The 25,288-nt window shown below is 31.2% G+C and overlaps 1 protein-coding gene across 1 annotated transcript in view; it reads left to right on the forward strand.

Moving 5' to 3' along the window:
- The window catches only part of Smp_020170 (voltage-dependent calcium channel), a gene marked incomplete at both ends in the record, with an annotated part of 167,914 nt that overhangs the window by 84,389 nt on the left and 58,237 nt on the right, over nucleotides 1-25,288 (forward strand). Inside the window, 8 exons of the mRNA XM_018793451.1 lie at nucleotides 994-1,106; nucleotides 5,667-5,798; nucleotides 7,382-7,454; nucleotides 11,224-11,344; nucleotides 13,077-13,177; nucleotides 18,041-18,132; nucleotides 20,867-20,931; nucleotides 23,824-23,971. Coding sequence (XP_018647963.1) covers nucleotides 994-1,106; nucleotides 5,667-5,798; nucleotides 7,382-7,454; nucleotides 11,224-11,344; nucleotides 13,077-13,177; nucleotides 18,041-18,132; nucleotides 20,867-20,931; nucleotides 23,824-23,971 — 845 coding nt within the window. The remainder of the gene's footprint in view (nucleotides 1-993; nucleotides 1,107-5,666; nucleotides 5,799-7,381; nucleotides 7,455-11,223; nucleotides 11,345-13,076; nucleotides 13,178-18,040; nucleotides 18,133-20,866; nucleotides 20,932-23,823; nucleotides 23,972-25,288) is intronic.

Consider the following 25,288-nt stretch of genomic DNA (forward strand, 5'->3'; position numbering starts at 1 on the left):
CTAGTCTTGTGACGCAGTTGTGTGATTTTCTCAATGTGTGTCCTATCCACTTCCAGTGCTTACTCCTGATTTCTTCCTCCGTTGAATCTGGTTTGTTCTCCCACATAGTAACTTGTTGCTGATAGTGTCTAGCCAACGGATCCGAAGTATCTAGCGTAGACAACTGTTAATAAACACTTGTATCTTCTGGATGATGGCTTTCGTAGTTCTCCAGGTTTCCGCCCCATACAGTAGAACTGCCTTGACATTTGTATTGAAAATTCTGATCTTGTTGTTGGTTGACAATTGTTTTGAGTTCCAAATGTTCTTCAGTTGTAAATATGCTGCTCTTGCTTTGCCGATCCTCGCCCTCACATCTGCATCAGATCCACCGTGTCCATCAATGATGCTGCCCAGATATGTAAAGGTTTCCACATCCTCTAAAGTTTCTCCGTCAAGTGTAATTCGATCGGTGCATGCCTTATTGTATCGGAGAGTCTTGCTTTCCCGATTGTTTATATTGAGACCTACTGCTGCTGAGGCTTCTGCTACACTAGTCGTCTCCTTTATTTGTTGTTGCGTGTGTGATAGAAGAGCCAGATCATCTGCAAAGTCTAAATCGTCCAGCTGCATCCTACCTGTCCACTGTATCCCGTGATTTCCTCCAGATGTTGACGTCTTTATAACCCAGTCGATCACCGAGAGAATGAGTAAGGGTGAGAGTAAGCAACCTTGCCTAACACCGGTCTTTACCTCGAATGAGTCAGTGAGTTGTTCTCCATGGACGATTTGGCAGTTTTATCTATCATAGGAATTCCGTATGATATTGACTATCTTCTCAGGCAGGCCGTAGTGTCGAAGGAGCCTCAATAGTGTTGTCCTGTCCACGCTATCAAATGCTTTCTCGTAGTCAATGAAGTTGATGTAGAGGGAAGAAAAATCTTAATACTGCATTAAGTTTATTTAAACTATTACTGTTACATAAATAAATATTTGAATTAATTTATTTTTTAGGTTGTTTTCGCTAGTTTATTCGAAATTGTATGGCAAATTTTCTATCCATCTGATTCATTCGGATTTTCCGCTTTACGTAGTATACGTTTATTGAGAATATTTAAAATTACAAGGTAAGTTTATACTGTTCAAATACTGTCAGTATATTAAACATTAATAATTTTTAATTTGATATTTTCAATAATTCAACAATCAATTTGTTAATTAACAAAATGAGTTTTTTTTTCCGGTAGTAGTAGTTATACGCAAGAGTTAGTGATATTGAATGATATTTAAAGCATTCTATTCATCCCACAATTATACTTCTTGATAAGCAGTGAATTTTATTGAAGATATGAATCACCTAACCTCAACTTATTAATTCTTAGGTAAGATACTTAGCTATTAGATCTGAAAATTCTACGATCTATACCTATCACAATCTTAAGTGAGCTATCGGTAAGGAATCCTAAACCAGGATCGGTTAACTATAGGTCAGCGTTTTTACTAACATCTACTATACTGGTTCAGAATTTGTCGATTTGGAGAACAAGAACAATCGAGCAACAAATAGCAATTGAAATCACTAACCCATCAATGTTAAAACACCATCAAAAACCTGGAAGCACTGAACGGCCTTTTCGTTGCAGTATGGGACTCCACAGTAGAGCGCATCCACGGTACCGCACGAGGGACTGGAACCAAGAAATTTAGGTCTCGCGTGGATGCTTAACCTTTGGACCACTGAGCTGGGATCCAACGGTGTGAATACTTACTTTCAACCAAGAAACAATCTAACACACAACTCTTTTATCAATAATCATGTGTCATTTCTCAAACGTGCATGCTGTTTACACATACTGTAAGTTGAGAAGCATTATTCTAGATGTTAGAAAAAATCGGTCAGCATGGTTCAGTAAAAGAAAATTTAGAAAAACAACACTGTTGTCTCAAGTAGATTGATTTATAATCAGTAGGGTGAATGATAAGTAAAATTTGATAGAAGTTTTTAAAACTTTGGTATATTTTAATACTCAATAAAAATCTAAGTAATATTCACAACTTCAAAAAAGAGAATATTTTAATAACTTATTTGTTAAACAATACATTCATACTAGATGTATGTTGTAACAAACACTTCAACGTCCTTTTTCAATATCCGTAGTTAATTCCCATGTTATAATGAGATTTTTAATAAAATTCTAAACGTTTCCGGGTTTTGTTTTGTGAACATACCATAGGCTTATTGATTAGAAAACTATAACTGTTTATTTCATTTCAAATAATCATATAACTTCCTATCGTTTTAATTCTACCGTTTAACATTTAAATTCATTTAGTTATATCAGGTCAATAAAGATAAATGAGTAGTTGAATAAACTAAATATAATTTGTTATTTATCTCTTCTCTATTAAAACATATCATGTAGTGTTGTTCAGTTTCGAAAAAAAAAAAATGGGTAGCTTAAATCCAAATCAGTAGTTTATAAATAAGAAATAGTAAACTGTCAAAATTATTGAATAAATTATTTTATATTTGATAATTGGAAATATATATGAGGTCAGTAGCAAATCTTGTTTATGGAACAAATTTTGGAATTTTCCCTTAAGGTCATTGGGAACTTTTTTTTAAACATTGATTTATTCTATATCATTGAACCAAAGCAATAACAAGAATTCATTATATGTACAAAGAAAACGAAAAATGTTATAATTGAATGATTTATTTCCCTTTTTTTATTTTTTTTTTAATCTTTACTCCTATACACACTTTGTTTAAAATACATTTATAACAAAAAGTGAAAATGTAACACGCGCACACACACACACACACAAAAAGAAACACAGTTTAGTTATTTAAATTTTTGAGGACAATTAAAACAAATGAAACAATTTGTAGCGTAATATTTTAATTTGGTTATTATCTGAAATTATCTCATTCGTAGAAGCTAAAAAAAAAACACTTTATTCATAATAATGAATTAAATGTTCGATATCCTATGACAGTTTTTAATAACTAACCTAAACCTAAAGTAAATGATTGTAGAAGTTTCGAAATGTCATAATTTACTTTTGAAATTTAAAATCAAATTCCGTGTAGTTGAACCAAAAAGATTTAAAGGGGTAAATAAACTAATTTATCATATTATCTCTTATTGATAAGGTGTGTATAGAAATGTATATACTCAACTTTATCTAAGTAATGACTTTGATGTTAAAGAAGAGTTCAGGTCGAATTTCAAATTAATCTTTTAATTTAACGATCTGGTAATATTTAAAATTTATATGATGTTCGAATTTGTTCAGAATTTAAATATATTATACTTAATAGCGCTTTGACAATAACGTTCTATGCTCCCTATAATGAAATATCCATTTTTATATTGTTATATGAACTTTTATTGTTACTATTGATAGAATTTAACGCAAACGTTGTTGATATGATTCTTCACAAGCATTAAAACACCACATTGCAATAGAGATTGAGGATCACGCGTAATAAATACTTAGATATATTTGATGTGATATAATCGATGGTGTACACGTGGTAGATGAAATTACGCTACTTAATATTACTGTAATTTTTTATTTAGATCGCTGCTTTTCATTGATACATAGCAAAATTTTTAATCATTCTCACTATCAGCCTTTGAGTTTGTGTTCGATGGAAGATCATTCTGTTAGTTGAATAAATGTTTAGAAATGACTTCATAATTTTCTTACTACGTTTCACATTTTGTCTCTTTCAGTTACACACCTAAACTTTGTTTTGTAACTCACTTTGTCCTTCAGTGTTACGTAACGCTTAAGAATTGTTATTTCTTTATGTTTTCCTCTACTTTTAATTACTGATCTGAATATGCCCTTCGCTGTATTGCTTTCATTATTATTATCATCACTGTTATAATATCTGTCCTAATTTACATTAAAAAAAACTTTCCATATTTACAACCTGAATACTTAAAAACCAAGAAATATTTGAGCAAAGAGATGATTGTTCGTACAGGAGGTTATGAGAATTACCAAATTTACAGACTTATATTACCAATTGACCTTACCTAAACAACCGTTAAAAACTGGGAACCACAGTGAAAGCCACTTCATCGTATAGTGAAATTCTGTAGCAATACTCATCTACAACCCCTTCAGAGACGACATATTTCATGAGATGTTGATTACCAGATTACTGTGTTGAGATCTATCGGTCTAACTTCCTAATGTCGTTCAATTCACAATATTGCGTAACTGTCATCCATTTTCATTGAGGATACTCGTATTACTACTAAGACGGTTGAGCTGCAATCGTTTTCAGCAACTTCATTTTCCTTCACTAAGATCAAGGATTCATAAATTTTTAGTTATTGGTTCACATAAAAGTTATAATCAAATAACTCGCTGTAAATTTAATTTATTTAGATCTTTAGTCAATCACAAGGTTCTATTGAAAAATCCACCATATCGTGGTGAGTTATAACCAGAAAAACAGAACTATATGAATAAGTTAAAAGGTGTTAGAAATGCCATATCACTGTTATCGTGTTAATAATTATAATATGTGAATTAAGATAAGTGAATACTCAATGTGAAAACTTCACAATGTGAAAGAGGACAAAGATAAATATGACATAAAAAGTAGGGGTAAAATATCAAACTACACAACTAACGTAACCAATTTGATTAGAAATATCATAATCGTATAGTGAAGCAGGATGGACAAAAATTCCTAAATATAATTTTTAGAAAGACGGATTCCTATGAATTGATTCCTGTATTGTTTTATGCGCCAACCTATTTTGAACATGATACAAAATTGACCCTCAAACTGTCTATCAGACGGAAACAGATTACATTAGGTCCATACTTGATAGTTCCTCTCCCTACCTATACAGGTGTGTTCACATGTACAATTGGTTCTCACTATCTTGATAGGGTTCACTAAAGATACAAAATAAATTTCACACTCATCGATATTTATCTGGTTAGAAGAACAAGTTGTATACTATCAAATAGTCTTCTAAATGATTGTTCAAAAACCCATAACGTTGTTTAACAACATTTATGAGATGAATCATGGAGCTTTCAGTAATTATCTAAAGATAACTAGATATTTGTAATAAAATCTCACATATTTCGACTAAAATGCCTAAATAGGATAAAACTAAGTAACAGACAGATTTAAGACGTTTCAGTTACATATTTTGCTGGTTTAGAATCCACATTATAATTATTATTAGTCTCCTTGATGATTAATGGGGACTATTTCTTTTAGCATGTATAAACACAAAAATTAAATTTGACTAATAACAAGAAAAAACAACTTTACTGTTTTTGTTACAGTGATTTTTATGAGTGTCGATAAAATAAAAGATAACCCACATCAATTATTAATTGGATGCTGATCAAAAAGCCACTTTTTGTTAAATGGTAAACAAAGCTTACTGATAAGCTATAATGAATAGTGAATGCTCTAAAAACACTCAACTACAGAAACTAAGCAAGAATATGTGTATAAATAGAATAGTTAAAATGATAGACCGAGAGGTCATGGAATCTACAATATGAACGTTAATTTAAAATGAATTTTATCCTAATGGAATTTTTTACATCCCTTTAAAAGAAAATAATTGGTTATAAATTATTGACATCTATATAATCTTTCTTTTTCTTCTTTTTCTTCTGGTTTAATAATTTAGATACTGGGCATCATTACGTAATCTGGTATTATCTTTATTAAATGCTATGAGAAGTATACTCAGTCTTCTATTTCTACTTTTCTTATTTATGTTAATATTTGCTTTACTTGGAATGCAATTATTTGGTGGAGAGTAAGTTTTATCAATTAATCACTGAACATTTTATTTTAGTTCACTTTTTATATCGAGCTATTGTTATAAGTCATTACTAATCAGTAGTATTGGTTTATGATTGAAAATATCAGATTTTTGAAACTGATTAATAGGAAATTTTAGATTGCTAATAAAGAATACTCACATAAAATCTAAGGTTTTATGAATATGTTAATTCCCTATTATAGAATCAATATTCATTGTGATGCTCAATTTATATACAGTATCCGATTAATATTAGAAATCAAACAATAGGATATTGGTTTGTACTCAGTAATCAATTAGTGATAAATCAGTTTATGGAGTTATTACTCTGTAACTGAACAGAATTGAAGATTATTGAATTAAGTCGATAAAACTTATGTGAATGATTGATAACATGCTATGATAATGATATAAGGTTAAAGAGTATACAATTAGAATATCTGATATCCATATAAATGTAAGCACTTTGCATAGTTCTCAATAATGTTCACATCATTGAAACATTTAATTAGGTTTTGGTAATTGTGAACTAAACGAAAAATCACTATCTTATTGACACTTTGAAACAATTCTTTGTTGAATATCAATATTTCTCGATATTTTTAAAAAGTGCAAACTGATCTGATAAACAATATAGTGATGGAAACGCCTAAAATACCGTTCTGTATTCAAGCGCACGATTATAAATCATAGATGCTACTATTACTTCCGGATGTTCTGGAAGATGGCTCAGGAAGCAGTAGCACATTCTACTTTTTGACTTATTTATGAAATTTACGATAATGATGTTTTATACAAAGATGATAAAAGATTCACTAGTTGACAGCTCAACATAAATCATATATATATATATGGTCACTTTTGCAAGTGAGGGAACTAGAAAAAAAGAATATTTGGCTATAGATCAGTCTTATCTTGCAGATGTCACTGACATACAAAAGTTGACTAGAATATAACTATCCACTTAATCAATCTAAACTGACCAAACAATAACTAATTCCTAAAGTTATATTGATTAATCCATAGTGGTAATTAAATTCTGTAAACTAACTGCGTGATTCGACATCGTGGTTGATTCACCTTGATTTTAGTTAATTTGTAGTGATAGCTAGGTAATCCTGAACTAAAGTCTTCATGCTGATTGTCAATCACTAGTAAGATAAATATATATCGGCTATTCAGAAGGTAATAATATTAATCATAAATTCAAACCTATCCGGATTGGTGTTATTAACAGAGATGATGCCGACTGAGTTATTTGATCATAGATGACCTCGTGCACGGCCGAGATGTTTACACTAGTTAGTTATTGATTCTATTTAATCAATGAAAAAAACTTTACCGATATATTCAAAACGTAAATAGTTACAAAAATGAGACTAAAACCACCGAGATACGAGTGCCTGTTTTCCTAAGTGTGTTTTCTTATATCTAACTGAAAAAGTCTTAAACCATTCAATTTGTCTTTATAGCTTCATTGAATTTGTTTAATTTAACAGACTAAATCTGCATCACCGTAGTAATGTGATTCCATTAGAAAATGTCTGAAGTAAACTTTTTCCTTCAATTTTTAACAGGTTTAATTTTGACGACGGTAAACCAGGTCAAAATTTTGATACATTTGTAAAAGCCTTATTAACTGTATTTCAAGTAAGTGAAATGTTTTCTATAATATGTACATCTTTACCGAGAAATACATTCATAAATGGTAATTGTTAAACTGCTAACAATAGAAATGGTAAATTTAATTTTTTATATTATTGAACATTGAAAAGTTTAACCAAAATCTTATTAGGTAATCCAATAAGATTAGTTATCCCAATGGACAAAAACCCCATTCATTTACTTGCAAACCAATCAAAGATCTTTACTAACAGATAAATTGGCAATTTTCACCAATCTGACAGATGCTTCTTATCAGGAGTTTTTTGTGGAGATTTTAGTAATTTTATAGTGGTCTAGAGATTAAGCTTTCGTGCACGAGACTGATAGGTCCTGGGTTCGAATCTCTCGGGATCGTGGATGCGCACTGTTGAGGTGTTGCACAACAGAACGAAACGGCCATCCAGTACTTTCAGGTTTTTCATGGTGGTCTAGCTTCAATGAACTCATGATTTCAACTATAAAATGCTTTTTGCTAGAATTATTGATGAACGACCACTCCCATTGCTCATTGACCAATATTATGGAACAATACATCCCTAGAGTTGTTATACTATGAACAGCAGTAAACAAACTAAAATACGGATATTAAAATTCTTGATTGGTATGAGAAACTCTAATGAAATCAAACGATTACATATCATATTCGTCATGAACTAACATAAATCTAATAAGCATTTTAAAATTCAGAAAAGTAGTATCTAGCTAGTTATCTTTAATTTAGATTATATCATATAGCTAATTAGTTTCATCCATATGTATAATTTTACTTCAGTCCAATAGAGAGTTGACTATAATTTTTTCTCACATCAACTGAATTTGGTGAATTATTGATGTACGGCGTATTAATTTATTGACTATACTACTACTATTAACTGATAAGAATTCTTAATTAAGACATGAATTCGGTTTACTTTGAATGATTTATGAACACTGAATATACTCTTTGACTAAAGTCCTATCTCAGAATGTCTGAGTGTTCAAAAAAATTTATTCCTTCAGAATGTTTATTTAAAAATGTGAAACGTAATCATTTGTTCCCATATTCTATAGATTTATTCAAATAGATTTTCATATAGTTTTGTTTTAATTACTAAAACGGTCGTGGCTAGTCAACCGTGAAACGTAATTAGAACAAAACAAAATTTGTTGTGAAGGTTATACATGTGATTTGTGACGATGAACTTCCTGGATAAGTAAAACAAATAACTAGAGAATGGATCGGTAGCTCAAACATATTCATACAATATAGCGCAAATCAAATGACTTATATAGGCAATCAAACGTAGGTAATACTGATAATAGATTGACCACAGTTGTGGTAACTTACTTAAACGTTGGTTACTGGATAGTTGTTTAGTCTTATAATTTGAATCCTTAGAGGTAAGTATCTACCACCTACCAGGGTCCAAACGCGGAACTTTCAGATCTTGCAGTGAGCAATAAACCAATAGACCAGTGGGATGGAATCTAATACTGTACATCAACATATTCAAAAATTAAAAACACAAAGTTCAGCGAAGGCATCTCTTTTCAAAGAATTCATTATCAAGCTGTACAATCGTATATATATGGAAAAATGTTTTTTGTTAAAGTACTAATTCCGTGAGAAAATGTGAACACGAATAACCAAGATGATGTAATAGAAAGATTATAATACTAGATTACGTAATACGAGATATAACAATGGACATAGTGAATATAAAAAGATTAAACTCATCTATATCTGATGAGAAAAAGTAATGATTTTTTTTTTAAAAAAATCGATCTTTAGAAAACAAACGTGGAATGTCCAGCTAACCAACTTCTATAGCTGGGTTCCGTTAAGTAGAACGAGAAACCTCACTCATTCTTTACGTTATCGAACACATCGGATATGAAGTACGGAATGCATTAACGAAGAACTCGCATTCCTCAAGAAAACCTTCACGAAAAATGGCTACCCAGACCGTTTCATAGAGAAGTATGGAAAAAGAAGTAGTTTCGACAGGAAACTTAGTTGTTCCGTCCCGAAGAAAAACCTCTATATAAATCTGGAATTTAAAGGTGATCGAACATCAGATGTCATAAAAAATCGTCTAACAACAACGATTAAGAGAACATTTAATGCGGCTAAACTGTGAATAACCTTCACTAGTAGGAACTTGTTTTCTGTATCCATAAAAGATAAGCTTCAGCGTCTGGTAGCCTCCATGTGCATCTACCAGTTCACCTGCTCTTGTGGAGCAAGGTACATAGGCCGTAGCCAGCGCTCGTTCTCAATCCGGATACGGGGACATATCCCAGTTTGGTTCTAAAACGGTGAAAGGAAAGCAGTTAGGAGTTCTATACTTGAACACCTAATCGACTGTAATCATTCTACGGATCCACAGTTTGATCTTATGGTTGTTTATATTATTCGTTCAAATCTACCTAGATTTCTTCGTATCCAACTCTTAAAAATAGCTGAAGCTCTTACCATCCATGAGCTTAAACCAGTACTATGTGTACAAAAGAAGTACATCTTATCGTTATCGTGGCCTTAATTGATAATAATAATATTATTATTACTGCATTCCCCTCCACTTGCGTTTTATATTCTCATTATTTTATGAATACTCATCATATCACCTTATTTATTTTTACACTTCTATGACCTTTAATGACCTTTAATTATGGTAACTGTTATAACTTGTAACCGCCTGGATGCCCAGTTAATGTATAACTTGACGATGCCACCAACTAAAGAGCAGTGATTTAGCGGTCGGACCAATGAAACACAAAAACCGTATGAGCAGTCTTGAGTTCTTGTAGGTCCTGGGTTCTACCTAGCCCAGTCAGTTAAGTCCAAAACACCAATCTCAGCCTCTGTGGTATGAATCATTATATTTCAAGCGTACCATAGAATAGAAAACAATATTTGTACAAGATTAAGCTAAATGTGGCTGTGAATAGGGGAGATGGTAAGTGATAGACAGGGCATAATTCAATAACGGTTAATCGTATAACAATAGTTCATAAGTCAAAATAAAGTTCATAATAAGGGGTACAAGAATATGAATAGTTTAGTTATTTAGCAATTATACGATAAAAATATATGTGTATAGTATTGGTTTATAAATGAACCCCAAAATTATCAGTCACTATTCTTATCGGGACACAGCAGTAACAAAAAAAAACATTTTAATCATTTTAATTATCATATTATATTCACTATATCTATTGTTATCATTCGTATTACGTAATCTAGTATTAAAATCTTTCTATTACGTCATCTTGGTTATTCGTGCTCACATTTTCTCACGGAATTAGTACTCTAACAAAAGAATTTTCATACATACGCGATTGTGCATCTTGATAATGAATTCTTTGAAAAGAGATGCCTTCGCTGAACTTCGTGTTCTTAATTTTTAATATTTGAATGGGAATTATCTGTCATTTTACATCTTCAGTCAATGTGATGTTCATTCAAAGTTATTGGTGGCGACGGATTCCCAATCTACATGTCTGAAATTCGTCGATAACAAACTTAATAGTCTAATGGTTAAGCGCTTATTGAGAGGACTGAAGGTTTTGATTTTTAATTGCGGGTGTGTACTGAAGATTAGTTCCCGTTGAATATTCATGTTACTATAAACTAATGTCAAATTGTAATGAATACCGGCTACAAATTAAATTCTACAAAACTTTTCAATGATAGTAGAAGAATGTAATTTATTTTTTAAGTATGAAGCTAATCGACATTTTTCATGAATCTATAAATTTATTTTCAATTTAGATTTTAACTGGTGAAGATTGGAATATGATTATGTACGATGGAATACGTTCTCAAGGTGGTGTAAATAATGGAGGATTTGTATATTGTATTTATTTTGTATTATTAGTATTGTTTGGCAATTGTATCCTTTTCGTTGTTTGTTCAAATTTATTTGATTTATTTGTTTGCTAAATTTATGCCCCTTTGTTACTTGTTACATTAGATTAATGATTAGATATTATATTTGTTGGTTGTGTTGTTTATCAACGCGCTTAACAATAAACTAACTAACTCTGTTGTTATATTCGTTACCTGACTGTCAAGTTGAGTAAATTCTCACGTTCACCCAAATCTACAGTCAGAACATAAGAAAACTAGATGGATGGTGAGAACTAATTTTTGTTAACTAAACTCATATCTCATGTGACTGTAAATAGGAATGCAAGACCGAAACGTACCATGTACCATTAAATACACAGGTCCAATAATATCAACATAAATATTCAGTAACAGTTTTATCGTTGGTTGATTATAATAAATAAATAATGATTTTAATAGTTGAGATCATGAGTTAATTTAAGCTAGACCACCATGGAAAACTCGGAAGCACTGGATGGCCGTTTCATCCTATTGTGGGACTCGTCAGCGGTGCGCATCCACGATCCCGACTCGTGAGATTCAAACCCAGGACCTATCGATCTCACGCACGGGCACTTAAACTCTAGACCACTGAGCTGGCATCCAACGGTGTTAATGTCTAACTTCAATCGATCCACGAAATAAATAATATATAATAATAACCTTCATCAGTTCAGATTTTCTTAAACGAAAATTATGAATAAAGCATACTTTCAAATCTGACAATAAATTATTACTAAGTAGTTAGATAAATGAAGTCTACTCAACTATAATTTACAAGTAAGGGGAAAAATAAAATAGAAATCTTTAAAAAATATTTACATCACGAAGTTAATTTCAGACGGAGAATTTTTTGAAAAGTTTATTGTGTATCGTAGTTGTTTCAATCTGAATACATCTATAGCCTCATATTCAAGACCCGAGTATAATACCTTCAAAAGGTTTCGAGTTTTAATAATTGATAAAATATTAAAGATTAAAAGAATTCAGAGAAGAAAATCCTCCTTTTGACAAAATCATTTATTTAAGATGTACATTTGTATTTATGGTAAATATATGTCTGTAGAGGGATAGAAAGGTTGCACAACAAAGTGATTCGAGACAATTATGTTTCATTATTCTGATTCATAAATTATTTTCATCCTTATATTTCTTCCCTAACTTCATGGTTATTACGTAACCTCATTTGATATTTGGAGTCTCAAATCACTTTCTGATGCAATCTATTCTATCTTTCTATGGACATATATTTACCATACAACTATAAATTCGAATTTAAAGCTTAAGTGAATGATTTCGTTGAAAATAAAATTTTCCTCTTTGAATTCTATTTTTATTCAATGATATAATGGGTTATTTTAGTTATAAAATGTAATCGATTTCGTTCTACTGGTAGAAATGTGTTGATTTGGCCACCGTTTATTTACTCTTGCAATGAATATCAGTCATTTTAATGGTTCTGGACAAAACGACATTCTGTCCATTTACAAATAATCACACCCTAAAAACATTTAGATTCATAAATGATAGGGAATCATAACAAGTTAAATGGCTAATATTAAATCTTAATTACCAAGTTATCAACATCACGCTATATGTTTCATCCTTGTACTAAAAATAATTTGATATCTTATATCATGTTGTAAGTTTTATATTTCAATTAATTTGTGCAATATTCAATGCAGTCCTCATATGTTCTCGTTTATACAACCTTAACGTCTATTTTTTGTGATTAGATACTTTGCTAAATGTATTTTTAGCCATTGCTGTAGATAATTTAGCTAATGCACAAGAATTGACAGCAGCTGAAGAAGAGGAACAACGTTTAGCGAATGAGGTAAATCATTTTTATTCATTATTAATAATGAATTATTCATTTTAGGGATGGAAAAATTGTTAGGTAAATTTTTGATGAGCTGCATTTAGAACAACATATTATATATAAGTAAACAATATCGTTTTCAAGTAGATCGTCATAAGGCTCTACTCAAAAATACAGTAATATTTATGTGAAAATATGAAAATTTAAACCAGCCAAGGTAGTTTATGAGGCAGTGACAACAATGAAATAAATTACACAACTATAGATGATAAGTAAAAAGTACAAACTGATGGTGTGTTGACCAGTATACTAGTTATGATAAGAAAAATAAAGGCTTGGATCAATACTTCCTAATCGGAAGCAGGACAAAGACTTAGAAAAAATAGACATTGAAGTAGAATTCAGTTGAAGCTATAAAAATTACCTGATACTAAGTATTCAGATATTTAGACGGTGAAGAGTATATTCGAAAAAGTGGTGAAGTAAACGCACAAAATGTATCAAAAATAACAATAAAAATGATTATTTAATAAGAAATAAGGATGCTACAAATTTCTTATTAATACAAATACATTTAATAATCAAGACACTGGTGTAAAAGCAAGAGTGGATTATGAAGGCTTACGGAATAGCGTATTTCATACCACTACCGATCAAAGGAATACGCGTGCGATTCGAATCCATAATTATTTCAATCATATTTCAATCCTCAGACATACAAACAAAGTACATTCTTTAGTAGTCAAGCCATACGTTAAAGAGTACTACAAGTCATTAGGCTTGTTACTCAAAGGCTTTCTTACTTAAAATATTTTTTGAAGAATGACTGCAAAGAAGATATCTGTAATTCTACTGAAACTGATGATCCCCTTATCACTGATACTAATGCAACCAAGTGTCGTGGTTATAGACACACTATCGTTCATCTATCCAAACCACAGTTGACTTTACTTATAACTAAAATTTTTAAACTGTTCAGCTACTGATTAGCAGGTACTAATGTAGTGTGTGCTACTTATGCGGACAGATATGAGCAATATATATCAGGAATTGGAAATAAGATTCTTATTGACAGAATAGGAAAATGAGAAGAGAAAAAAAGCAGTCAGAGTGGCAGCAAGGATGACATGATGATGGAGTTTGTAAGGAACAATTCAAAGAAGATGTGCGAATGGTTTATTAAATGTAATGTTTTTCTATCTTACCAATACCATCTCTGATTTTACTCGACACAATAGATTGGTTCACCCTAATCAAGGCTTTATTCATTACACCAATACTATTACATCTAGTTATTTTAAGGTAGACCAAGATTCACTGATTAGTTGTGCAAAATGGTCATCAATTCAAAACACTATTACTTACTTATTTAAGCCTGTTACCCCTCGCGAGGGAGCATAAGCCGCACACAAGTATTCTCCATCCAATCATGTACTAGGCAATCCTTTCCAGTTCTTTCCAGTTAACATTCATCCTTTTCATATCTGCTTCTATTTCCCGGTGTAATGTGTTCTTTGGTCTTTCTCTTTTCCGCTTCCCTTCCGGATTTCAAGTTAGCGCTTGCTTCGTGATTTCCTCAATGTATGTCCGATCCACTTCCAACGTCTTTTCCTAATTTCCTCTTCAGCTGGAAACTGGTTTGTTCTCTCCTATAAAACACTGTTGCTGATAGTATCCGGCCAGTGAATGTTGAGTATTTTGCGTAGACAGCTGTTTATAAATACTTGTACTTTCTTGACGATGGATCTCGTAGATCTCCACGTTTCAGCTGCGTACAGTAGGACTGTCTTGACGTTCGTATTGAAGATTCTTACTTTGAAGTTGGTTAACAGTTGTTTTGAGTTCCATATGTTCTTCAACTGTAGGACTGCTGTCCTTGCTTTGCCGCCTGTAGCTCTTCTATAGTTACTGATGGTCCCAAGCCCGGGTAAAGGAGGAAAGTCGAGCATGTGGTTAACGACCCCATCCCGTAGAAAACTAACTCGTTTAGAAACGCTAACGAGAAAACTCTATTAGACTGTACATAATTGTTTTTTCCAACTATTCAATTAAGTAACTCATATAGAGAACATATCATATATTATGGATATAATTAATTCAATTAAATGAGCAATAGAAAATAAAGAATGTCAATCAATAAATAGATGAACTCAATTGAAGACTTATAAACATTAAACTAGAAATCAAGTAACCACAAGCACATGCATATATATATGGATAGTAAAATTGAGGATGAAATGGTCAGTAGAGATTTGAATTTTGTAAACAAATATTCAATTGACTAGATAAATAAGCATCAATTTAATTAATTGTATTTTTTTTATTCCCACAAAACTTATTTAAAATGATTATTTTTCTTCTCTCATTTATTACCTACTTAGAAACAAATCAACAAATACTGTTTTTTGTATTTTTATTGATTATTTCAACTTGGCTTTTTAAATAGTTGCTTTATTATCCCAAATTATTGATTGATTTATATCATAAATATGTACACAAGTATTATTGATATAATTTTTTTCTGAAACATTGTATTCTGTTGTTGTTGTTGTTAATCAGAGTTCGACTTATTTCTTCATAAAATACCTGCATCTCAGAGTTGATGTTCGCTCTGGAACTCGAACCCAGTACCTTTCGCTTCAAATGCCATCACGTTGTCTACTCAGATACTGAGTCCTAATAGCCACTTGCTTGTGCAATGGGGTGACGTCTAAATTCACTTGGTACTGTTTGTTTGAATCTACACATTGATATATATATATATATATATATATATATATATATATATGCCGATTAAAGACTGACCAGTTGCAGTGCTAAACATCAATGGGAAGATTCAAACAAACAATACCAAGTGAATTATGAAAGATAGAAAAAGAAAGGATAAAACCAAGTCACAAATACATCAACAACTCACTGATAACAGTAAACAAAGACGTTATTATATTATCACTAAGTAATTAAATGCTTCTAGGTTTTCCAAGATGATCTAACTTAAATCAACTGATGAATTCAACCAATTAATTACTATAATTTCCACAAACCCTCATTCTGATAATAACATTTTTACTTTTATTTTTAAATAAAAATCAATTCATCTTCCGTAGACATGACAGTTATGATGTTTCATTTGTTTTTCTGTTTTGTCTTCTATGTTTTTGCATAGTTTTTTTTATTTTCAAGTACAATCTTTATATACAATTGAATAAGTTTCTAGTTAGGTATTCTCTCTTAGACTATAAATGAATCGGTACATAAAAGATATATTCAATATGCGACCATTATTCTATTTTCCATAATTAGAATTATGCAGATATTAATAGTGGGACTAAATTTTTAAAATAAATGAATTAGGTAGTAATTACTGGAAATTTTCTTATACTTTGATACAGACATTTTCTTTATAGACCGATGTTAGTTGATAAGTTAATAAAAATGAAGATGGAAAGAATAGCTATTTTTATTTAAAGAAAGATAGAAACACTTAACAGTATGCATCCAACATGAAATTCAAAAAAAAATTATTATCCTTCTTCCGATTAGATACTGTTAGATAGCTATTTCATTGTATAATAAAACAAATTTTTAACCTTAATTAATCTACTATATCAGTATGAAGTTGTGAAGATTGTTGCGTTAAACGAAACGGCAGTCTAGTGCTTCTAGGTTTTCAATGGTAGTCTAACATTGATCGATTCATGATCTCAATCAAAATATGTTATATCATGCCATCACCGTGTAGTGTCATCAGTAATGTCTATCCCACTGAGATCATGCAAGAGCTTCAATAATTATGATTCATCATTAAAAACTTTGAAACGCTCGTAATCAAGGTTAATCATTTATGAGTTCAGAATTATTATTCGAGTTTAATTAAGTTTGTAAAGATTTCTGAATATTTGAAAGTTATTTGTCAGAAAATGACATCAATAAATGGAGTTCGGAATAGGAACTTAACAGCTCCAATATACTTCTTGATTTTTCAATATTTATCTGACTGGTATCGACTAACATGATAGTAAAGAGGGAATAATAATTCTTGAGGACCTAGAAAGAAATTGGATATGTTCAAATATAATTATTATTCATCAGAATCATCAGTTATAGCAAATAGACGAAATCAAAAACAATTCTATGTTGGTCAGTAGGACTATGAACTTCAGTCAGCCTACTAAAGTTATTGATGAACTCATAACATATTGATAAATAATAAGCCCCTTTTCTAGTTACGTCATATTATTGTGGTGTATACTACTTATGTCGATAGACACAAGTAATATGTAACACCAATCAGATGTGAAACGTCTGGCAGCATAGGATTGAGAAGATTGAATTGAAGAGAAAGGTAACAGAAAGTAATCCTAATAGCAATGAAGGAATGATGAAGACTGAGACAATTCATAGAGGATTTACAAATGAAGTTTTTAGTGTATGGTTTTCACACTCTATGAAAGAAGTCTATAATTTTGTGTTAAATGATAAATTGGTTGTTCCCACCTGACATCTCGTTCATTATAGTACTACTGATAATAAACAAAATCAGTTTGATTTTATTTCTGGTTATCAAAAATGGCAAAATATAAACCATACACTTGACTTCGAACCCCTCAGAAAAGTTATCACGTACTCGAATCCAGTAATTAAGTAGATAACAGATTACCCTAAACATTTTAAACCAGGTAATTTAGAAACAGTTTAAAAAGTTAATTAATAACTTGTTTTATTAACAGTTGTATATCTGAGATAATGGAGAATGTTCTTTGCTCAGAATGAAGACTTTTGGAGATGAATTCATCTTTATCCATTCCTTAATATCAAGTAATTTTTCTTTAATGGCAGTACACACTTTCACATTTTATTCAAATTTTATTTATTCAGTTAGCGGAACAACAAGAAGATAAGGAAAATCTCAAAACCGATTTGAATCAACCACAAACTATTGAAATAAATCAAATCAATGAAAGAAAATAGTAAGTTAATATTTCAATGACATTATTCATAAAAGAAAAGTTTTATTACATGTTATAACCATAATATATAATAATGATGAATGGAAATTTCCGTATTGTTCTGATGGCACTAAACTTTGAGAACTTGATCTTATTGATGACATTTTTTCATTAGAATTTTGACTAAAAGTGAGCATTGTCGATTTTTTTACACTAGTCTTACCATCATTCTGCCCTAGTTATACAATTGTCGACTGTTCACCCTCAAGGGTTTCATTATTTCCATGTTTACTTCGATTCTTGTTGTCTATAGTGTTGAATGAACCTCTAACTACGGTTTTGATTAAATCTCTCCTGGTTGCCTGGTAGTCTGAATCTATGTTACAATGTGGAGTAATTACAGATTGGCCGGAATATAAGGCGTTCCAGACTCCATTAAATCCCACTGATTTCTTGGCTGCATTTTCTCATCGTACTCACATATAATGTAGTTATTTTGTGACTTACTTTTGATCGAAATATCCGTACAATTAGGGAGCGGTTAACAGTAGCTTGCTGTCACTAAGTAAACGCAATCATTAAAACCCAGGTTCCTTTTTTATATGTCATCTTCTTGACTTACGAATACCAATGAGCAAACGAAGATTATCTCAAACAATCTATATAATACCTATGGCAAGAAATGATATAAAATAGTTATTATTTTAAAAATTTAACTTGTTTTTTCAGTCATTTATTCACATTAAATCTCAATTAGCATGAAGTCAAATATGTTAAACATTGAATTATCAATCAATAATCTCAAATCATGAAAATACTCATGATGTCTAATGATCCTAAGATCAATTTTTTAGAATGTCTCTCATGCGCACTAATGAATAGCACTGATGTACTCATCATTTACAAATTATCTCCTTCTTCAGGTAGGCATTCTAAAATATGTACTCTGGTCCATTAGAGTTCTCTGTGAGCTATCAACAATAATACTACCAATTGTGTATTTGTGGATTTACGGAGACTAGGTGATTTTGTTGGAAGTTGCGAGAGAATTTGTCTACATAAATGTGTAATTAATAACAAGGATAAAATTAAGTAGATTTCTAACGTCTATACAAATCTTTTATACTTGATTCTGATAAATTTATAAAATAAACGAATTTAGCTTGTGAAAAACGGTTTTTAATTTTTCAGAATAGTTAACCATAAAAACAGAAAAAAATTTAGACAAGCATCTACAAAGCCATAATAAAAAATTAATAAATTATACGTTGTGATTTTTTTATTCCTTATACACTTTGGTTTAGTTAAGTTCTTCAGAAACCTATTAATCATAGTGAACAAGAACACGAATGGGGACAATCAGATGTATTTAAGCACAAATTACAAACTATCTTACTAAAATCTGATGACCATACAGTGAATAGTTAATTTGCAAATTATCAACCACTTGACTCAATCTTGACCATCCCTTCTGTAAATATCAGTCCATCGTCTCCGATTATTATTGTCCATGCATTTTCACATCAATTGCGCTTCGTTTTCGTCCTTTCCTTATCGATCTTCTACTGAAATACATTCTATGCCTGTCCATCACCATATACTACTTATGTGGATATAAGTAGCCAACACCACAATATATTTTATTAAGAGAAATGGGTGATTATTGGTTCATTTGTAACATTCATTTTTATCCTTGATTAAGTATTTGTTATCTGATGTGTTGTATTTAACTAACTACCTGCTTTCAATACAATCCATTTGTTCTGTCAACTGATGTCTGTTTAGTTGGTATCCAAGGCTTAGTGTTGCGAGTAAATTATTAATTTACTTAATTCGTTTATATCAATTATGTATATCAAATCAAATGTTAATGATAACAAAACATTCTATGGATATCTATACCATTTATTGCACTAAATAGTTTCACAAAAATAACATTTGGAAAAAATAATAAAGATTAGCGTCCAGTTTGTGATAAATTGTGGAGTTAAGGATTAAGTATACTACTGATATTAATCAACATTTCTTTTTAACAAAAATTATATTCTGTAGTAGAATTTACTAAAAAGTAGGCGTTGATAGAGAATTGTTTTCTTTATCTATTTACCATATCTAATTATTTAATGGACTTAAGTAACAGCTAATGAAAATGACTGTGCGAACTAAAAGTTATGGATTCTACCAAAAATAATTAAGGAACAGATGTTTTTGAGTAGTTCTATTATTAACAATAGTTCTCCGGCTGGTGTCAGTGCTCAGTGGATACGAACTGCAAACTATTCAAATCACTACAAAAGGCCTTCGACTGAACTATTATTGTATGACGGGGACTGGTTTCAAGATACATTCAAACATTTAGTAGGAATTCATCCTTATAGAGTTATTAAACAAAGCAATTGAAATAGAGAGTCATCAACGATGGTATTATATAGCCATCAAAGTATATTTCGAATTGATAGGAATTAATAATGTGTATTATTGGCCTTCATCTTAATCGTTTTAACGTAACTCTGTATTTAAGTGTTCTGAAGTTCGTGGATTTAATATCTGAGTATGCACCGTTAACAAAACGCAAACTAGGTTAAACACAAATGTTTATTGGTCTCCCAGATCTCAGTTGTACTTTAACTGATATCGATTTATGATTTTCAAAAACATCACCTATAGAAAATTTAATAGTTAAATGTGACTTCCCGATAACAGCTATTGCTTACTATTAACCGTATCCTTTTTTTCTGTTTCCCATTTTATAAAGTTCCGGATTCGAAGAATTCGGAAAATCTATTACAGCACAGATGGGAAATAAATACTGTGATAACTGTAAGTTAATTTTAATTTGCTTTGTTTAAAATATTAAAATTAAACCAGATTAACTAGTTTTTTAAGTAAACTATTTATCCATAGAAGAAAAACGAATAATTATTAGATTTTCTTAAGTTTCTTAGTTAAAACTTGAGTACTTTCTCACATCAAACAATCATACCAATATGTCAATTGAAGCTAGATCACCATGGAAAACCTGGTAGCACTGGACGGCCGTTTTGTCCTGTTATGGGACTCCTCAGCAGTGCGCATCCACTCATAATTATATTGATCGTTAATAAAATATTGGAGTACTACAATAATATTCATTCTTTTATCATTTAATGAAAGCAGAGAACATTCATATATGTTGCAACACGAACCAAATACTTAATGAAACTGTAACCTGATATGCAATAATCGCATCTACTTAAATCAAAAAAGGTCTAGTCACGTTAACTTATGTAAGAGATTAGAAGATGACGATGGAAACTTTTTAGTTATCAGTCAATGTGAAAACAACTCAATCGTACAGGAGTTGGTCACTTATGGCTAGAATAGTTCACCGATATTATTATTTCTGATTGCAGTACTGTATTAAGCCCCTTAGAATACCAAGGTAATCAATGGTCTCCTTGAAATTGCTATTACTCCTTGTCAACACACACCAACAATATTCTAAAACAACCATAGATGTTAAGTTTGAATAATAGGGCATTCAGTCACTGAAGTTTTACTTTATTTTTAGACAACATCATCAAAATCCGAATCAATAATCAAAGGAAAATTAAACATTGAGTATATAAAAAACATTAACGGCAATTTATATTTATAAACATCTAAGAGACTAAAATTAAAGTCATCTCAATACAATAACTTATATTTCCCAATAGCTAGATATCTATACCCATTTATTTAAAAAGATAAGATTATTAACTACTGATAGTGTCGTATACATCTGTAGATTACAGTAACTTTTTCCCATCCTAATATTCATTCAATAGACATAAAATATGCGCAGAATATTTACTTTGATGATCTATCTATCTTTATATAACTTTTCTATAGCAAAAACAGCATTAAAAAAATTTTCCATTTACTGTTTTTTCTATTGAATAAAGACAACAGCATTTCATCTTCTTTTAAATTTGTTACAAAAGAAAGGTGGTTTATTGTTTTGTTTTGTTTTTTTCATTTCCAGTGTTTCCTCCTTCCACTGTAAATTGTTGTTTGTTATTCTTATAGAATTAATAATTGAAAAAAAAATAACACATACACTAGTTTAGAATGATTACAATAAGCTTTGGTACTTTTGATTAAGAACTAAAATTGAAGAATAAAATGTGTTATAACGTGTGAGTGCATGCCCTCTTTAATATATGAACGCCAATTGGAGAGCAGTGAATTATTGATCGGAGCAATGATACACAAAAGCTGTATGAGCAGTTTTGAGTACTTATCAGTCCTGCTTTCTGCCTAGGCCAACCAGTAAAGTCAAGAACACCAATAATAGCCTCTGCAATATTAATCATTATTCTCAAACATACTGGGTTTATATACAACCCAGACAGACCACATCGTACCATAAAATAGAAAATAATATTTGTACAAGATTTGATCAAATGTGGCTGGGAATAGGGGGAATAGTAATCAATAGACTGGGGATAACTCAATAATGATAAACCGTATAATAATAGTCTTTAGGTCAAAATAAAGCTTATAATAAAAAGGATACGAATATGGATACTTTAGTTACTTAACAATTGTACAATAGAAAATATACATATTACGTTGGTCCATAAATAACAAAAATTGAAATCAACGATGTAATTTTCCCGTAAATCGATATCAAATGATTTAATAAATCACTATTAAAACATGAATCGTTCTGCATAGTGAAATTAACTACTAGTACTCAAACAAACAGACACAAAATGAACACTATTACAATTCACCAACATAAAAAAGTGGGGCATTTTTATTTATTATTTCAATGATCATTAAATTAAGGCCTGCTAACTAAGTTCATTTATTACTTCCCATTCCGCTACCAAATACTGCAGCACCCTTGCAAAATAAATAATTTGTCGACATTGTTTCCTTCACATTTGATTGATCACTGGGTAGTGATGAATGCCATGTGTATCAGGTCTTTATTATTAAGGATCGAATCTCATCGATCGAGTTCCAATGTGACTACTAGTCTTGATGACTCAACATCGCAAGCCTTATTTCCAGATGTAAGGTGGTGGTTGGAGGTAGTCGACAGTACGTTACCACTGAGCTATTCAGGCCGCGACTGACTTCCTGTAGGACCGAGGTATAATGTTTCCGACAGTGAAGATAGGTAACAAGGAGTCAAATCCGCCAGGAAGCATCAGTTTCCTCAAGATTACAGATACGAAAAAGCTCGAAACCAAGGTCCATAGTTTCTTTTCCACCACCTCCAACCACAACTGAAATTCAGTAGGTTTCTGCAAGAATAAACAGTAAGCGTCGAAATATTGTAATATCTAAGATTCTTTGGACTACCATTCGATATTTATCCATCACCTTTCTTTTCACTGTTTCTGAGTCAGAGTACAAAATGCTTCGTAAATTAGTGGAGTGTGAGTATTCGCTTCGTTTCTGTATACAAATCGCCGATAGGTCTCGTGAGTTCATTAGGTCACCCTTCCTCCGCAGATTCAGAAATTCATTTACTTAAATAGTTTGTCCGTTATTCTCCTAACGATGTAGCGAGAGTCTATGTAATGCAGCCTAGATTTTATCTCTCAATATCACTTATTATTTCATTCATAAAAATAATCGATGAAAATGTATGCCTATTCAGTGATCTAAATGTTTAATGTTTTTTTAATTTTACACGCAACAACTATATTGATATAACTGGAATGTTTTGTTTCACAGATAGTACAATGCAAAAATTTCAAACAGATATAGAACTAGGTCGAGAGCAAGACACACAAGCAAATCAAGAGTCTCAAACACAACATCAATTATATGGCAAGCCAATGCTTCCCTACAGTTCAATGTTTATATTTTCTTCAACAAATCCGTATGTTATTAACTAACAGAAGTTCCTATTAAAAGTTTTGATATCATATCAATTATTTTTAAATACATGTGTAACGAATCAGTGTAGATAGAAGTGATGTTTAATTTTCAGAATATTAGTCACAAATGAGAAGTCCCACAATAGGACGAAACGGCCTTCCAGTGCTTCGGGTTTTCCATGGTGGTCTAGCTTCAATTGACTCATGATTTCAACTATAAAATTACTAAAAATCTACACAAAAAACCCCTTCTGATAATATTCAGATAAATACCACTCGATTCAATTTATACAAATCTGGCTGTGAATAAATCATATAGAAATTAGTGTGTTTAGAGATCATTTTGATTTTATTTCGTGTTAGATGAACTCTCATCTGTCTTCGTTTTTTTAATTGAATATTCTGATTCACGATTTTCAGTACTAAGTGCCAAGTCAGTTAAACACTCAACGGACACAATATCAAATATGAAAACGATGACTTGATATGTACATCTTCCCAATTAGGTCTTCAGTTATTCTCAACTGGACTTGTTTCTTGAAAGGCTCATCTCTAGTTCACACTATTAGTTGTTGCCAAGTCTAAGCAATGATCACTAGTGATACTGATTTTCTAACTTATTGTAAATCTTCCATCACTCCATAAGCTATATTCTTGAAGCACAAAGACTGTAATCTGTACAGAAATTTACTTCAGGTTTAGTTACAGTATGAAAACCGTAAGTAATAAGTCTTATTGAAATTCTAGAGGTTTCTAGAACTCATGCCAAAATGAATATGAATTTATAAAGTCAAGTAAGGAAATTACAAAACACAAAGATATCTATTTCTTAAATTCATTTAGTATTGTTTGTTTGAATCTTCTCATTGATGTTAAGGACTGCAACTGGTCAGTCTCTAATTGGCATATGTGCATACTGTGCGAATTGCCTCAATATAGCCTTATTTCACAAGCAATGTAAGCAAAGATGGATAGTGGCTAGCAGTGAAATCCAGGACGCGCGTCAAGTACTATTTGGGAGCGACAGCTGGCAAACCAATAATTCTAGAGGATGGTCGATAGTCAGCCGACAGGTGATTTGTTCTGTGCTTATGAACTTGTAGTGTATTGGTTCTCAACCACACAACCCTTGAAGCCAAACATACGATAACTAAAAAGACTCACACTCAACATAGATTAGGTAGTCACACAATGGCAAATCTACAAGTTGGGAATAAGTTGATTATTCTAGTAGCATAGATAAGCGCACTTATGCCGAACTTGGCTACCTAATGCCACAGACTTTTCCAAATGTCATCGTGAATTCTCTGTTTTGAAAG

The sequence above is a fragment of the Schistosoma mansoni genome, chromosome 1, assembly GCF_000237925.1.
Source record: "Schistosoma mansoni strain Puerto Rico chromosome 1, complete genome".
In the NCBI taxonomy this organism is placed as follows: Eukaryota; Metazoa; Platyhelminthes; class Trematoda; order Strigeidida; family Schistosomatidae; genus Schistosoma; species Schistosoma mansoni.